This window comes from Mirounga leonina, unplaced genomic scaffold (genome assembly GCF_011800145.1).
Source record: "Mirounga leonina isolate KUSES-001 unplaced genomic scaffold, KU_Mleo_1.0 Mir_174, whole genome shotgun sequence".
Taxonomy (NCBI): domain Eukaryota; kingdom Metazoa; phylum Chordata; class Mammalia; order Carnivora; family Phocidae; genus Mirounga; species Mirounga leonina.
The window spans coordinates 9216133-9234917 of NW_023270451.1; the positions used below are offsets into that span (position 1 = coordinate 9216133).

At 35.3% G+C, this 18785-nt stretch overlaps 1 protein-coding gene across 1 annotated transcript in view; it reads right to left on the reverse strand.

The window, feature by feature from the left end:
• The window catches only part of GNAT3 (G protein subunit alpha transducin 3), a 54676-nt gene extending 36733 nt beyond the window's left edge, over positions 1–17943 (reverse strand). Inside the window, 1 exon segment of the mRNA XM_035020447.1 lies at positions 17789–17943. Within this exon segment, the coding sequence (XP_034876338.1) occupies positions 17789–17906 (118 nt within the window). The 5' untranslated portion in view covers positions 17907–17943.
• Between the last annotated feature and the right edge of the window lie 842 nt (positions 17944–18785).

Consider the following 18785-nt stretch of genomic DNA (forward strand, 5'->3'; position numbering starts at 1 on the left):
AATCGTCTCATTTAAGAGTGACTGCTATGTCCAAGAGTAAAACTTTTGGGGATCAAATAAAAATCACATTATCACCTCACCTATCTTCAGAAGACAACTGGCTATGTTATTTTGCATGGCTGAGCATTGCTTGTTTGCAACAGTGGTAAGAGCAAATCGATGAGCTTTGTACAATATCTTGGTTTGCTGGCTTCAGAAAATTTGCTCTTTTGCTCCAGGCTGTGCATTACTTTGGAAAAATAAACAAGTTATCTGGCAAGATTATAAAACTGTTCTTGGTAGTTTTGTTTTAAATTCTCTAACAGTAGATGTGGACATGAGAAATTATAGCATCACCCTCTATAGCTGACATATTTGGAGAATATCTCACTTCTCCATATTTATATTTATATTTATATTATTTATATTTATGTTTATATTTATATTTATGTTAATAATTTTGCTATATGGAAAATTACAGAGTGATAGGGATGTGGGAGGAAAGCCGATGGACCCAATAGGAACTTCCTTGCTTGTTCATGCAGGTGTATTTAATCTTATATTTTGTTGAATCAGAATGGAAATATTGGGGGGAAAAGAACTTTGGAGAAAATCTGAGACTGAGAAAAGGAGCTCATCTCTATTATATTTAATTGTGAATCATACTGACAACACTAAGATCTGGCACATTTCCAAAATTATTTCTGAGTCTAGAGGGCATCTTATTATAAAATGATTCTTTCTGGGTTAGTTGATCATTCATGACCTTTCTTGGGTAAGCAGAATAATCAGTCATGTTTAAAAAATAGTATGTAAGGTTTTTTTTAATGAAACGACATATGAAACATGAGTATTTTCTTTGGAAGACTTTACAAAAGGTATCCGGAACATTTCTTGCTCTATGTAGTGTCTCCAGTCTTTTATATGAAGGTCTAGTATAGTCAGCTACAGCATTAACAGGAAAATTTCTGAAGAAAAGTGAATCTCTCTAAAATCTCGTTTATTATCTGAAACAATTATAAAGTTATTTCCAAAATAAATTATCATGTCCCGTAGTCACAATGATTCTGGGTCATAGTTCACAATAACATTCCATTCTTGTGTGATGAGATCATGTTACAGAGTCAAATATAGACATCAAAACAGCATGTTCACATAGGCTGAGGGCGTCCCGAAATAATCTCTTCCTTCCAAACTGGTCATCACTAAAATTACTTTCTGGGCCAAGGGGTACTAAGGGAATTTTATCTCTTGGAAGTGGATAAATGTTTCAAATAATTAAATATTTAGGTTTATGCCTCATATTTTAATACTTATAAATTGGTCCTAAGAATTAAAGATTTTATTCCACGTTCTTATTTACAAATATTAAAAACAATTTTAAAGCTGTATAGATACTTGTAACTGAACTTCAGCTGAACACATTCATTTGTTAAAAGAGGCAAAATGAGAATAAACACTCCAACTTGTTATCCTGCATAAGATTTCTTGTAGGTGGTTTTAAACATCACACAACTGTGCAGTAGAATAAAACCTCAGAAATCAACCAGTTACCTGTGCATCTCTCTTCATTCCATGCATTGAGAAAAATGGGTCCAGTAGAAATTTTTGATACGCACCCAAAGTCCCACATCTACCTTAAAACAGAGAAGCTATGTCTTCTGACTCCCATATTAACGCTGTAATGTTGCTTTTTTTCAAAATAAGCACTGGTAATGTCAATATCAATATGATTTCAACACAGAAATTATTTTAAATTCCTTCATTTTAAATTAATATGAAAGCAGTGTACTTTTCATAGATCCTGGTATGCAGTGTCTGCTTGTCATGCATTTATAGACTGCAGCATGGAAGGTTTTTAGGGTAGCCCTTTTGAACAACTTAATTTTATTGCAGGGACTCTTCCTCTTTCTTATGGAGCAACAACAAAATTATCTGTTTCTTCTGCATGACAACCCTTCAAATCGTCTAGACTGAAGGTAGGAAAATGTGATGAGCATTTTGGAATTAAACAAATGTGAGCTCGCAGTTATGTCTGATCTTGATCAAATTTTATCAGAGAGTCCGTTTTCTCCTTTATAAAATGGAGCTATTAATATCTACCTCTTAGGGTCAGGACAGGTTAAATTAGAGATATGAAATACCCACGACATACTTTAACTCATGGTGAGTTCTCAATATTTTCTCTTGATTGAAGCATGCTCTCTTTTCTAAGAGACTTTTCGACTTTAATATGTTCTGTTCCTTTAATCCTTTCTCGTGGAATGTGATATTTAGACCCATTCCACTCGGAACTGCGCTCCATGTGAAAGCCAGCGTATGAAGTACTGGTACTGAAAATTTTGTTGTAGATATCAGGAGATTTATCAACATCACTGATATTCTGATGTAGTAGGATAGGAATGCAACCTAGGCTGCCCTTGCTCTTGGTGCTTGTTTTTAAATAGAACACTGAATTCGGACAATGATTCATTTGCCTTTTTTTTTTTTTTTCCCTGTATCTTTACCACATTCTTTACCTATATTGAGTTTGGAGTATTTAAGATTTTTCTACTTTTCTTCCACACCACCTCTTAGCAAACAGATTCTTTCACATAGTACACATGTATCATCTTTTTTAAACCTCACTTGAAGATTTCTGTTAAATTCCATTTTGTTTATTTGGACCAGTCATTTCTGGTAGTTCAAGTCAGTTAGAATTTTGATTTTCTTTGTCACTATATGTTGCCAAACTCTGAATCTAACTTGAGTGTGAAATGCTGCCTATCCACCTTCACCCAAATCCCCGGTACGAGCATTGAATAGGAAAGGGTGAGGGGCAGGAAACTGCGTCAAGTGCCTGAATCATCACTAGCCCTTGTTCACTATTTGTAGTAACAACGCTAACAGTGTAGTAAACAGGGCTAACAGTAGTTAACTATGACAACCACTGAAGGGTTTTATACATACTACTTATCTGGTTAAGGGAATTGCCTTTATAGCTTGTTTGATAAGAGTTTTTATCAGGAACGGATGAAGGAAATTTATTATTTGTGTTTGGTTCAGCTTCTAACATAACTATAATGATTTTTCTCCTTTAATGTGACAATGTAGTGAATGATATTAATGTTCTAATACTATTTTAACCATGCAATCTTGAGATAACTCCCCCCCCCGCCCACACACACACTTTTTTTTCTTATATTTCATGCATTGTTAGAATCAGCTTGCTAATATTGGCTTTGGTCTTTATATTTATGTTTCTAAGGAGGGAGATAGGCCCGTCACCGTCTGTTAAATTTTGTTGTCAAGGTTATCAAATAATGCATTAAGAGGTATTTCTTTCTTCATGTAATTTTTAAATGATTTGTTCATGAGATAATTGGTTGGATTTATTTGTAAAGTCATATACTGAATTTGTAGATAAATTTGTACATTTTCTTTTGCCAGATAATAATTGTTTATTATCACTTATTACACTTATTTTTCCCAGACATTTTATTCTAATAATCTTAAAACCTGCAGAAGTTTGAGAAAATAGTACATTGGAAACCTCTATTTTATTTTTTAAATTGAAGTATAATTAACATACAGTGTTGTATTAGTTTCAGGTATACAACATATTGATTCAACAGTTCTATACATTCTTCAATGGTATATATTGAGTATATAATAAATGCTCACCAAATAAGTATATTCGTCATCTGTCACCATACAGTGTTATTACAATAGTATTGACTATATTCCCTCTGCTGTACTTTTCATCTCCATGACTTATATATTTTATGACTGGAAGCTTGTAATCCTCTTTATCTGTTTCGCCCGTCTTCCCAACGCATTACTCCTCTGGCAACCACCACTTCTCCGTATTTAAGAGTCTGTTTGGTTTTTGTTTGTTCACATGTTTTGCTTTTTAGATTCCACATAGGAGTGAAATCATATGGTATGCATCTTTCTCTGACTTGTTTTACTTAGCATGATACCTTTAGGTCCATTCATGTTGTAGACAGTAAGATTTCATTCTTTTTTATGGCTGAGTGAGAGTCCATTGTATTTACCACATCTTATTTATCCATTTAGCAATTGGTAGACACTTGGGTTGCTTTTATATATTGCCTATTGTAAATGATGTTGCAGTAAATAGAGGGGTGCATATGTCTTTTCAAATTAGTGTTTTCATTTTCTTTGGGTAAATATCCAGCAGTGAAATTACTAGATCATACAACATTTCAATTTTTAATTTTTTGAGGAAACTGCAAGCTGTCTTCCACAGTAGCTGAACCAACTTCCATTCTCACCAACAGTGCATATGGGTTCCCTTCTCCACATCCTTGCCAACACTGGTTATTTCTTGTCTTTTTTGATACTAGTGTTTCTGACTGGTATGAGGTGATAGGTCACCATGGTTTTGGTTTGCATTTCCCTGCATCCCATGGTTTCGATTTGCATCACTGATGATGATTAGTGATATGGAGCATCTCTTAATGTGTCTTTTGGCCATCTGTAGGTCTTTGGGAAAATGTCTATTCAGGTTCTCTGTCCATTTTTTAATTGGATGATGATGATCATTTGGTATTGTTATATAAGGTCTTTATACATTTTGGATATTAACTCCTTATAAGAGATAACATCTGCAAATATCTTCTCTCATTCACTAGGTTGCCTTTTTTTGTTGATGGTTTCCTTTACTGTGCATATATATATATGTTTTTTTTATTTTGTTGTAGTCCCAGTAGTTTATTTTTGCTTTAGTTTCCCTTGCCTGAGGAGACATTTCCATAAATAAATTGCTAAGAGTGATGTCCAAGAGATTACTGCCTATTTTTTTTTTCAGGAGTTTTATGTTTTGGGTCTCCCATTTAGGTCTTTAATCCATTTCGAGTTTATTGTTGTAGTCTAGTTTCATTCTTTTGCATGTAACTCTCCACTTTTCCCAACACCATTTATTCAAAAAGCTGTCTTTTCCCCATTGTATATTCTTTCCTCCTTAGTCATAGATTAGTTGATCTTATAGGCATGTGTTTATTTCTTGGCTCTCTATCCTGTTCCATTGATCTATTTGTCTATTTTTGTGCCAGTACCATACTATTTTGAATTCTAAAACTCAGTAGTATATCATGAAATCTGTGATTGTGATGCCTCCAGCTTTGTTCTTTCTCAAAATTGCTTTCGTTATTCAGGGTTTTTGTGATTTCATAAATATTTTAGGATAATTTATTCTAGTTCTGTGAAAAATACTATTGGTATTCTGCTAGAAATTGTACTGAATCTGTAGATTGCTTTGGGTAGTATGGGCATTTTAATGGCATTAATTCTTTCAATGCATGAGCATTGAACCTATAGGTTTGTGTTGTCTTCAATTTCTTTCCTCAATATTGTATAGTTCTCAATGTATAGGTCTTTCACCTCCTTGGTGAAATTTATTCCTAGGTATTTTATTCTTTTTGGTGCAATTGTAAATGGGGCTTTTTTTTTTTTTAAAGATTTTATTTATTTTTCAACACAGAGAGAGAGACAGCGAGAGAGGGAACACAAGCAGGGGGAGTGGGAGGGGGAGAAACAGGCTTCCCGCTGAGCAGGGAGCCCGATGCGGGGCTCGATCCCAGGGCCCTGGGATCATGACCTGAGCCGAAGGCAGACGCTTAACGACTGAGCCACCCAGGCGCCCGTAAATGGGGCTTTTTAAAAGTCTGCTTTGTCTGCTACTTCATTGTTAGTGTATAGAAATGCAACTGATTATGTATGTTAATTTTGTATGCTGTAAATTTACTGAATTATCAGTTCTAGTAATATTTTTGGTGGAATCTTTGGGGGTTTCTACATACAGTAACATGTCACCTGCAAATAGTGTGTTTTACTTCTTCCTTACCAATTTGGATGCCTTTTATTTCTTTTTCTTGTCTGATTGCTGTGCCCAGAACTTCCAGTACTGTGTTGAATAAAAGTTGTGAAGTGAATATCTTTATCTTGTTGTTGATCTTAGAGGAAAAGTTTTTAGTTATTCACCATTGAGTATGTTTCCTGTAGGCCCACTTTGTTAAAAGTTCTTATCATGGATGTATATTCTATTTTGTCAAAAGCTTTTTCAGATGAGCATGTGTTTTTTATCCCCTCTCTTATTAATGTGATATATCACATTGATTTTGTGAATATTGAACCACCTTTGCATCCCTGGAATAAATTCCACTTGATTGTGGTGAATGATTCTTTTAATGTATTGTTGAATTCAATTTAATATTTTTTAAGGACTTTTGCATGTACGTTCATCAGAGATACTGGCCTGGTAGTTTTTTTTTTTTTTTTTTTCCTTTTCTTTTTTCCTTTTTTTTTTTTTTTTTGTGGTGTCTTTGTCTGGTTTTGGTATTAGAGTATGCTGGTCTCATAGAAGACATTTGGAAGTTTTCCTTCCTCTTCCTTTTTTTGGACTAGCTTGAGAAGAATAGGTATTCACTCTTAATGCTTGGTAGAATTTACCTTTGAAGGCATCTGGTCCCAGACTTTTGTTTGTTTTTTTAATCCATTTGGTCACCCACACCTTTTGACTAGAGCATATAGTCCATTTACATTTAAAGTAATTATTCGTAGGTATGTACTTATTGCCATTTTGTGAATTGTTTTCTGGTTGTTTTTGTAGTTCTCTGTTCCTTTTTTCTCTTGCCCTCTTCCCTTGTGATTTGATGGCTTTCTTTAAATGTTACGCTTGTATTCCTTTTTCTTTATTTTTTGTGTATCTGTTACAGGTTTTTGATTTATGATTACCTTTAGGTTCATATATAACATCTCACATGTACAGTAGTCTGTATTAAGCTAATAGTCATTAAGTTCAAGCACATTCTAAAAACATGAAATTTCCCTCCCTCATTGATGTTTTAGGTATATAAAGTTATATTTTATATACTTAATTTTCTATATCCCTTGACTTATTTTTTGTAGATATAATTGATTTTAACTGCTTTTGTGTTTTAACCTTTCACACTGGCTTTATAAGTGAGAAATCCATTACCTTTACTCTGTATTTACTTTTACCTGTGAAATCTTTTCCTTTCATAATTTTCATCTAGTTATAACCTTTTCTTTCCACTCAAAGAATTTCCTTTAACATTACTTGTAAGGCTGATTTAGTGGCAATGAACTCCTCTAACTTTGTTCATCTGGGAAGCTCTGTATCTCTCCTTCTATTCCAAATGATAACCTTGATGGGCATAGTATCCTTGGTTGCAGGTTTTTACCTTTCTTGGATTATATTATGCCCCTCTCTTCTGGTCTCCAATGTTTCTGCTGAAAAATCTGCAAAGAGCCTTATGGGGTTGCCCTGTATATAACGGTTTTCTTTTTTTCTAGCTGCTTTTAAAATTCTCTCTTTATCATCACTTTTTGCTATTTTAATTATTATGTGTCTTGGCATGGACCTCCTTGGGTTAATCTTGTTAGGGACTTTCTGTGATTCCTGGTCCTGAATGTTTGTTTCCTCTCCCAGACATGATTACTCTTGATGATGTCACTGAGTTCCCTTAACCGATTCCCATTTTTTACTCTTTCTGCTGTTCAGCTTGCTTGCTTTCCATTACTCTCTTCTACATTGCTCATTTGTTCTTCTGCATCTTCCAATCTGCTCTTGATTCCCTGTGGAGTATTTTTTATTTTCACTATTGAATGCTTCATCTCTGACTGATTGTTTTTTATATATTGTATCTTTGTGAAAGCTCTCACTGAGTTTATCCATTCTTCTCAAGACAATTACTTTGAATTCTCTACCACACATATTTATCTTTGTTTCACTTAGCTTTTTTGGCTGTGATTTTGTCTTATTCTTTCATTTGAGACCTATTCCTCTGTCTCATTTTGTCTAATTCTGTGTTTGCCTCTGTGTAATAGGGTGATCAGCTACATCTCCTGGTCTTCAAAATAGTGGCCTTGTGTAGAAGAGGTCCTGTGGTACCCTGTATCACAATGCCCACCCCCCCACCCTGGTCACCAGAACCAGATGATCCAGAGGTGTCTCCTGTGTGGCTGCAGGTGCCCTACTGTCGTCACTGAGTTGTGCTTGTTTTCTGCCCAGCCAGCTGCAATGTATTGGGTGCAGACATATCCAGTGGCAGGGCTTGCTCCCTGTGTAGACAGCTATGAAGCTTGGATGAAGGAACTGTGGTGTGCTGGTGTTGGGGGTTATCTTCCCTTCTCCCCAAGACAGGAATCATTTTGGAACGGTGCCGTTCCCTGCTGGGGCTGCTTGCACAGTGTGGTGGTGGGGGGGGCTCTTTAAGGGGAGAGACTCAGTTTCCTATTGCCTTCTGACTCTCCTGGAGTTAAGCCCACTGATTTTTAAAGTAATCGGGGTTAAACCCCACTGATTGTAAAACCTCTCAAATTTAAGCCCCACTGGTTTTCAAAGCCAGACCTTATGGAAACGTGTCCTCCCACCATGAGTTCCCTGTTCCTGGGGTACGTGGAGTGGAATTTGATCCTCTTGATTTGCTGCACTTGTGGTGTCCCTCCTGTTTGTGGTTAGTCTCACTGGGGGTTTGGTTCACAACTGCATCTCCACCGCTCCTGCCCTTTTTGATGTGGACTCCTCTCTACAATTAGCTGTGGAAGGTCTGTTTGGCCAGTTTTCAGGTCATTGTCAGAGTTAGTTGCATATGTGTAGCTGTTCTCTCAGTGTGTCCAAGGAACAAGGTGAACTGAGCATCCTCCTACTCTACCATCTTCCCTGGACTCCCCTAAAAACCTGTATTTTATATCATTTACCAATTGTTAATGTTTTGTCATGTTTCTTTTCTTTCATATATATATGAAATAATGTTATATAAGTATATACATATATATATATATAATATGCTTTGTTTTGCTGAACCTTCGGAAGCAGCACTTTACCCAGAAACACTTCAGAATGCATAAGAATAAGGTCATTTTTTTTCTATAAAATCACAATACTAGTTTCATGTTTGAGAAAATTTATATTAATCCAAAATGTGATCTAATATATTTTCTTTTTTTTTTAAAGGTTTTATTTATTTATTTGACAGAGACACAGCGAGAGAGGGAACACAAGCAGGGGGAGCGGGAGAGGGAGAAGCAGACTTCCCACTGAGCAGGGAGCCCGATGCAGGGCTCGACCCCAGGGCCCTGGGATCATGACCTGAGCCAAAGGCAGACGCTTAACGACTGAGCCACTCAGGCGCCCTTGATCTACTATATTTTCTATATCCAGTTTTATCTGATTGTTCCAAAAAATGGTTTTCATACCTTTTATATTTCTTGGATCCAAGATCCAGTCAAGGTTTATATATTCCCTCTGTTTATTATGACATTTAAATTTGTTTAATTTAGAATATTTCCATTTTCATATTGTTTTTATTTTGTTTTTATGACATTAGCATTTTTGTAGGTCTAGGGTAACTTCTTTTATTTATTTATTTATTTATTTATTTATTTATTTATTTATTTATTTATTTATTTATTTTAAAGATTTATTTATTTGACAGAGAGAACACGAGAGCAGGAACACAAGCAGGGGGAGTGGGAGAAGGAGAAGCAGGCTTCCCGCCAAGCCAGGAGCCCAATGCGGGGCTCGTTCCCAGGACACTGAGATCATGACCTGAGCCAAAGGCAGACGTCTAATGATTGAGCCACCCAGGGGCCCCTATGATAACTTCTTATATAATGTCCAGTATTCTGAATTTATCTGATTAGATTCAACATAAATATTTTAGCATAAATATGATATAAATAATATGGGTTTTTTTTGTGCATCACATCAGTATGCTTATGGTGTTAGATATATTTCTATGACTATTAGTATGTCTGAGTACCTATTTCTGTGATAGAATACTAATAAGCATCACAAATCTATAAGATACCTTATCAGGCAAACTAAGCATGTTTCATTCGTGAGAAATATTGTGGCTATGTACTATCTTTTCTAATGAAATTTTATTTAAGTACTTCCAATTATACTTGTTTTAAAAATATAATATTTAAAAGATGATATGAGCCTTTTTGGATTTTAAGAAGTATTTTAGGGGCGCCTGGGTGGCTCAGTCGTTGAGCGTCTGCCTTCGGCTCAGGTTGTGATCCCAGGGTCCTGGGATCGAGCCCCGCATCGGGCTCCCTGCTCCGCGGGAAGCCTGCTTCTCCCTCTCCCACTCCCCCTGCTTGTGTTCCCTCTCTCGCTGTGTCTCTCTGTCAAATAAATAAAATCTTAAAAGAAAAAAAAAGTATTTTAAAAATATGTCCTCTTTCTTATTACTATATGTTTTAGGCTGAAAAGGGAAGAAACTAAAATACAGAATTATGTGGTTTCCCCCAAAGAGGCCTATTTTAATTAGAAATATAGATGATAGGTAGATTTGTCTAAATGTTCATTAATTGTGGAACAGGCATTTAAACACCTTTTTTTTTTTTAAATAATAAAGTTTCAAAAAAAAAAGGCCTTGGTTAATAACATGGTTATTTTATCCACATTTGATAATTGGGCAAAGGAAAACAGAGGATTGAATATATCAAATCTCTAGTGCTCACTGGAATTGTCCCTCCTAATTTCCAGACCCATATATTCATCTATTTAATAGGTATTCCACTTGATTGTGCTATAAACATCACCCATTTGAATGTCCTAAATCATTTCTCCTTTCATATCTTCCCCAACTTAAACTTTGTCTTGCCTTTCACATACCAATGAATAAAATGATCACCATATTCAATTTCACCTTTAATCATTCCTTTCACTTAAAACCCATATGCAGGGGTGCCTGGGGGGCTCAGTTGGTTAAACTGCTGCCTTCAGCTAAGGTCATGATTCCAGAGTCCTGGGATCGAGCCCCGCATTGGGCTCCTTGCTCAGTGGGAAGCCTGCTTCTCCCTCTCCCTCTGCTGCCTCTCCCCCGCTTGTGATCTCTGTCTCTCTCACTATCTCTCTCTGTCAAATATATAAATAAAATCTTTAAAAAAAAAAAACCATATGCAGTCAGCTACCAAGTTCTGTTGACCTTGTCTCTGGATGTCCCTCAAATCTTACTTCCAAACTTGTAATTTCCACCTTAACTTACAATCTCATCAAGTATTTGCATAGTAGTGACAGTTTCCTAGATGGCTCACCTACCTCAATCATTCTTATAAAATCTTTGTCTCATAGTATAGCCAGGATGGTTTTTGACCCCCCCCCCCAAAAAAAATCCAAATAGTATCATTCTCACTTACATTCTGAAAACCTGTCAATATCTTCCAATTGAATTAAACAAGCTCTTTATGGGAAGACATACGGCTTTTTTTAAGCTCTGTTTCCACATATCAAATGTATGTGTATGCTTTAGACACTATGAACAGCTTACAGAAATATTTTAGATTCCGATTCTGTCATTCTTCCATACATACATCATGCATGCACACGTTCCTGTGCTAAGCCATAGGAATTCAATGAGGAACAAAGCCTGACATGTTTGTTTTCATAGACCTTAGAATGCAGATAAGAATTTAAAACAGTCACGGATAAAAATAAGCAGCTTTGTTTTCTTGTAAGCTAATTTGTGATCTTAGAAACTGAATTATCTTCTTAATTTCTTAAGATTCTTATCTGTATAATGAAAATAATATCTATTTCATAGGGGTGTTTTTGTAGATTGAAAACAACAGCAAGCAGTGGAGAAATACGAGATCCATTCTATCAGAGATAGAGATAAAACTCTGCCACAAGGTTGCCCTCGGGCAATGGACAAAGAATGATCACAAAGGAGTTAAAGAAAATTGAAGTACAGAATTGATATAAGGAGAAAGAATATAATGGGGAGCCTCATAAAATACAAAGTTTAAGGATAAATAGGCAGCAAGATAAACCTGAAAAATAATTTTGAGATCTCCTAAGTTGCCATCAGTTCACTGATAAATAACAGAAATTTGCAAATATGGATCAAAACATGGGCAAAGGAAGGATATTAGTGTCCTTCTTCCAGAAGAGATCATTAACTTCTGATGTGAGGTCCCCAAGAGGACAGATTGCAAAACATAAGATCCAAGGACAAACTTTGATAGGTGAAACCACTTAAGAATGGGGAGAAGAAGCAAGTTTCAATAAAGGGAGCAGTGAGAGGATATAAAACACTAGAGGGTATTGCAGTCTTACAGGATGAAGAAAGAAGAGAGATGCAAAATTACCGAGGTCTGAGTTTTGTGAATTGGGGGTTATCAGGGCTCTATGAGAGATAACATTTTAGTAGAGAGGAAGATACACAGGTAGATTGTAATTAACTGAAGAGAATGTAGAGGGTAAGAAAACAAGCAGTGAGCAAACACTATGAGAAGTATTTCAATGCAAAAACATGTTTAAAAAGATACTTGTGTAAGGTCAATTCAAGGAGATTATGGAGTCAAAGAATGTTTTTTAGGCTAATGGAGAGAAATATCTCTATATGCCAAGAGGAGGGAGCCAGTAGAGAATTCTGAAAATTCACTTAATAAACTTCTATTGCTTTAAAAAAAAGGAAAAGAAAAAATAATTCAAAAAGCAAAATTCTTAAGATATGGTAGAGGATAAAATTTATAACACAGAGGATGAAATTAGCTTTAAACTGAAAATGGAATAGTTCAGTGAGATTTGGAGATGATGATTGATCACTATCTGGTACATGGATGTTCATCTAGGGTGAGGCGAGAGGAGGAGGAGTTTTAGATGAAAGTGGTATCGGGAATACAGAAACAGCTTACCTTTGGATGACTTTAGGAGAAAACTAGGACTAAGTAAAATAATTATCGGCCCAGCTGAAGTTAAAAACAGAAATTTGTCAGCCAGGAAACAGAAAACGATACCATTTTATTCTACAACACCTGGGAATGAAGGAAATTAGGAGTATGCGTGGGGGTCAGGGTTAGGTCATCCCTAGGGCTGAAAAGATGTTGAATAGCATCACTTTGGTGGAACTTGGTTGGCTTCAGTGTATTAGAACAATGGTGAATGGAGAATTTTGAGGAATTAGCTAGGGTTGAGGGTATGAATCTCAAGGCAAAAGATTAAAGGGACAGGATATTTCAGAACTGTCAGAGGAATGAAGCTAAAATGGCTGATTCTGATTGAAGGGGTCAGGAAAGTATATGAAATCGAAGAACTAACTCAGCAAGAGTCGAAAAGAATGAGAGAATATAAAATGCTGGTCAGAGATTGAAACTTTCAGATATCTTAAAAAAGGAACAATTCTAAGTAGCACATTTATTCTATTTGAATATGAAAAACTGAGGCAGGAATGAAAGCTGTGAAATCTGCTTTAAAGCATCAGAATCTAATGAACAGAATGGGTGTTTTTCCACATCTTGGTGGGTCTCATCCTCAGTTTCATATTGAATCAATCCTACTTCTATAGGTTCAAGGCTACCCTGATGTATTTACACATCAATACTTGGAGAAAACTTAGATAAGCGGATGGATTCTGAGTTTGAGTCTAAAATCTTAACTGGAGGTATATTTTATGTGAAATCTATCATGGAGTTATTATGCTCTCAAAAGTTCACTACCCTCCTATCTCTCTAACAGTTTGGAGGTGTAAGTGACTTTTTGTTAGCTGCTCCTGGTGCTTATGTAAATGTTTTTAAAGGTACAGTATCGCTTGCTCTTGAATCAGTAATTCAGAGTTTGAATGAAAAAAAGTGAATGCAAAAAATTCTGTGATATTACTAGAGAGGTTCTGTTAAGTTAGAGTTAACCAGTCTTTTCCAGACTACTTAATCTCATTAGCAAATACTGTCATTTGGCTAAATATGGCATGCCTTAATAAATGGTTTGCATCTTTTATGTGAGAGACCTGAGTCTATGTAGAAGATGTGCTGCTTATTTAAGATAGATTAACTTAAAACAAACAACCAAATATATGCAAAACATTTGTCTAAGTTCTTTTTGCCTGTTGGAAAAGGACATTATATAGAGCTCTTTGACACTGCCATGTGTCATTCTTGGCAAATAAATACAACATTATAAATATTTGGCTTTGCTTTTGGAACTTTCAAATTGTTATGGTGCAAATGGTTCATTGCATTTTGGAGAAAATTTGAAAACTCTCCAAGTAGACCTACTTTAAAAAGGAAAGAATAAAAGTAAGAACTTTGATTTAACCTGAATTTCTGTCTTCTTTCCTCTTAGGTATACATAAGAGGAAAACAAAAGGAAGAAAAATTGTATACATTGACATCCAACTTATTTCAGTTTTGCAAATCTATTACACAACAAAAACCACATTTGTCTGGATTTTTACAGTTTATAAAATACTTTGATACCCACCATTTCTCTGAGGTTATGTGGCTAGCCTGAGGTACCTCAGAGATGTGAAAAAGGCATAACATAATGAAAGCATTAAATCAATTTTTTTTTAATCTCACGTGGCTTAAAAACACATTGTACTCATTTGTTTTGAATTACATTCTCTCCACTCTGCCAGGTAGATATGCCTATTTAGTCAATTCTGCTGTGCAGATTTTGTTTTACCAATTATTTTGAAATAAGCTTTTAGACAGTGTCAGAATTATTATAATTCTCCTACTGTCATCCTGGAAAAATGATACACTTTCTAAAATATCCATTTGTTGAGTAAGTGGGGCCCTTTGAAAAATTTGAAAATGTTGATTACCTAAGTAAATATAAACACATTTAAAGTAGATATTCTTCTGTATTTGGATGTTCAGGTTCATGTTTCTAAGAGTTAGATGATTGCAATAATATTTTAAGACAATAAAGCTCAAATAGCACCATTAAAAAGTTATGTGACATTTATAATATAGCACATAGAAAAATAAAGAATATAAAGGTTTAGAGCTAAAAGAAAATGAAGGATGAACAGTCCAGGATAGTGCTGGAAATCACTGGCTAAAAGCTAATTATAATATCATAACTGAAAATTGTAGAATAAATATGACTATGTTTCAAATATGAAGAGAAAACAAAGCTACGTTTTCCTTATATTTCCCATTAAGCTCTGAACTTACAGAAGTACTAAAGAAGTTAATGTAAAATATAAAGAGAAGGGACATGGAAAGAATGGAAACGATCCACACTGATTCTGCAATTTAATGACAGGTATTTCTTTTCAATAGAAATAAAGTTTAATCAGACATTTATAAATTAAGTCTTTAAAAAATAACTAACTTAGGAATTCTCCAAAAGAGAACATGTTATTCATTAGAATTTGTTCTTCTTATTAAAATGTACTCTTTCTGGGGCATCTTTACAGGCTTTCCCCCCCCTCTTTTTAAAGCATATGACATTATTGTCCTGATAGCAATTTTCACATGTGGCCGGGATGTCTGAGTCATCTCCAGTGTTTCCTAGAAGCCTGCTTTTTGCGAAGGAAAAAGATGTGGCATCTCTTCTGTAATATTACTAAATGTCTGAAAGGCATAATAAAGAGGGAACCTGTCTGCAAGGTGATTCTTTATTTGTAAAATAGCCATTAGATAGCTCTTTAACTTCAGTGAAGTCTTGTGTCCTGCAATAATACCAAATGGTACATCTGCTTTACAGCACATGTTAAATTTGGTACGTTGCATTATGTGTTTAAGCACCTAGAATTTATTAGATAAGAGGATCAGCATAAAGCATGACTTATGTCAAAAATATTTTTCAATTTGAATCTTTTAAAAAATTGAGTTAGAATCAGGATCTGATCACTACCAAGCCTTAACTGGTCGGTCCCACATGACACACACACATTGATACACATAAAAACTGTGGTTTAGACTGCTCTCATGAATAGGAATCATTGTTTCAATGATGGGAGAGGTTAAATTTCATTCGTGAGGGGATTTGAGTGTAGGAGGATGGCAAGGTTTAGGTTAGTTCCACTGAATGCTTGTATGTCTTAATGAGGCCATATTGCATATAAAAAATGACTAGAGAATTTGAGTTCAAGGAAAAAATGAGGATTGAAGCAGAGTTTTTACAAGACTTTGTTGTTTTGAACTTGACAATTGAACGATCATGCATAGAACTCAAGAGTCCAGAAGGGAAAACTCAAGACAAATATTTGGACTAAACTGAAAGAGGAAGACTTGAGAATTTGATTCACTTGTGTAAATAAGAAGTTCGGTGCACATATTGTCGGAACCAAATAAATCCAAGCGTATTGTCTGGTAACTTTGGAACTGAATTTATGAAACTGTGACTGTCTGGGGAAAGTAAAAGATAAAATAGTGCTCCTAGTGATTCTTTTTTTTATCTCTGGTTTTAGAAGTTACCCTCTTTTCTTGATCTAACTCAACCGCTTTAATCTAAAAATAACTGGTGTATTGAGAATAGGTCTAGTCTTTTGGAAATTTTATTCAAACATAGGGATTTTTTAAAAAAGATTTTATTTATTTATTTGACAGAGAGAGAGGGAACACAAGCATGGGGAGTGGGAGAGGGAGAGGCAGGCTTCCCGCCAAGCAGGGAGCCCCATGCGGGGCTCGATCCCAGGACGCTGGGATCCTGACCTGAGCCGAAGGCAGACGCTTAACGACTGAGCCACCCAGGCGCCCCTCAACATAGGGATTTTTAAATATATTTTATCATTACTCTTCTATCACTGTTCTTAGTACAAGAGAGGGACACCGAATGCATTTGTAGAAGTGCTTGGCTTTCCCTCTCTTCTTTTATTTGCTTTTTCTATGTCCACATTACTTTTACTCTTGATCAAAGCCTCAGGGAATGCTCTGGAGTGTGAGGGAAAATATATTCCGTGCTGTCATAAGAGCTGGCCCCAACATCTTTCTAAGTTCCCATCCTTAGGTGGTTACTTGTGAGTGCTGTGGGCAAGTGTGAGCCACAGAACTTGTGCATAAAGGGAGAGAATGTTTTCTTTTCTTTGAGGAGCAGGTGCTGGGAATCCCACAGTTGGTTTCTGAGACACTCTTGCCACTGGGAGCAAACTAGACACAGGAAAGGGGGCACTTAGAAAAATGAGGGTATTTCATGTGAACGATACACAATTCTGAAATAAAATGAAGTCTTTTTGTGTGTAACTAAGCAGGAGGAACACACAACTGATTAAAGTTCTTGTTTTGATCTCTTTATATAGGTCTTGATTTTTATTTCAAAAACATTTTTTCTTGCTGTGACCACTATATGTTAGATTTTTTATGTTTAGAAAAATGTGCAGCATACAGATTTCCTTCAACTCATTAAACATTTGTTGAATTTAGAGTTGTGGTAAAACATTGTGCTGAGTTTTAAAAGGATAAAAAGATAGAAGGAACATAATTCCTGACCTGAATCAATATATAAATATCCTAAAAGACCTTAAATGGAGTATTTTACAAGTGTAAAACAGTATCACAGGCAATATTCAGAAGCCTGAACAGTGTTATTAATATAAAGTACCTTATCATTCATTACTCTCTAAATAACTTGAGACTAATTGGTTTTCACAGCACAAGTAATTAAATAACATATTAAATTTGATATCAAACAACTCAACATGTTTCTGTTCAAACAAAATAATGTAACTCTTTATAACTTGTAATTAAAGGATTGTTTTCAGTACTAAATAACTGACATTCAGAAAATGATTAGGGTGAGATAAAATAATAAATGCATATGAGTTTTATTTTAATAATAGTAAATTGTATTATTAACAAAGAGGAATTGAATCATCTCACAAATATTTGTCTCTCTGCTTAAGCAAAAAAAATAAAATATTAAACAAGCAAAGTAAACATTTATAGAGGGCATATAAAATCTTTTTAAGTTTCCAAGCACATATTCATTATACATCCCCCATATGGTAATATACCTGAAATTAAAATTTGAGAAAAGGAAATACATCATAATTGAAAAAAAAGTGGGGGTTTTGAAAGCAAAAGGGAAAAAAAAAATTACCTAATAACAGCAACTTTACAGTTCTTGCATCTCGCTCAGCGTCTTCCTGAAGCTTTTTCTCCAGTTCTTTGGATCTTTTGGCTGACTCCTTGCTCTCTGAGCTAATTCCACTCCCCATCTTGTGGTGTTAGATACTTGTTAGTTTATTTGCCCAAACTTTTCCAAACGTCGAGCACAGCTCTGCCTTGGACATAGGATGCAGAAGCACTGCTCTCCTGAGCTTCCTAACAGCCCACTCCCTTACTCTCTGAGATTCTGCTTTGACTAAGGAGATGCTTTCTGAGCTGTCACCTGATCAAAGGGTAAAGCCACAAAACCCCATGGTTGTATGGCTGGAAGCAAAAGGGGAAATTCATTATGCTTTCAAATTAAATGACCACTCATGGCATATCTTCAACAACTTGCCCATCTTGTTTAAAGAATAGTGCATAATAATGTAGAACGTGGTCCAAATCTATACACTAAAGATAATCTGCAATGAACAGTTCAATTGGAGCATGCTCTTTATTACTGTAATTTAAAGTTATTACTAATCAACAAGCTTGTATCTTCAGATATTTGAGTCTTCAGATTCTTCATAATCATTCCAGTATCACTATCAGAATATTTATATTGAATCATCCAAATTTCTAGTCTTGTATATTCAGATTATCACTCAAAATTATTGGGAATCTCTTAGTATTAACTAGAAAACATTTTTTTTAAAAAATGGAAACAAATAAATGTAGTTTTTATATTTATAACACATTGTTGTATTGCCACAAACCTAGAATTCAACACACACCCTGCTTTGGAATTACTGATTTTAGTCTTACAGGAGCCATCTCTAAAAATTGAGTTTTTACTGCTTGTGAGAAAGCCAATCCATCAACATTACTTGAGGGCCCACTTGGTGTAGACACTGAACTGTGTTCAATTTAGGCAGTGCATTCACTCTTTGGGGCCATTAAGCAACAGCTGTTGTTGACTTTTATTGATTTGGTACCAAGGAAATAAA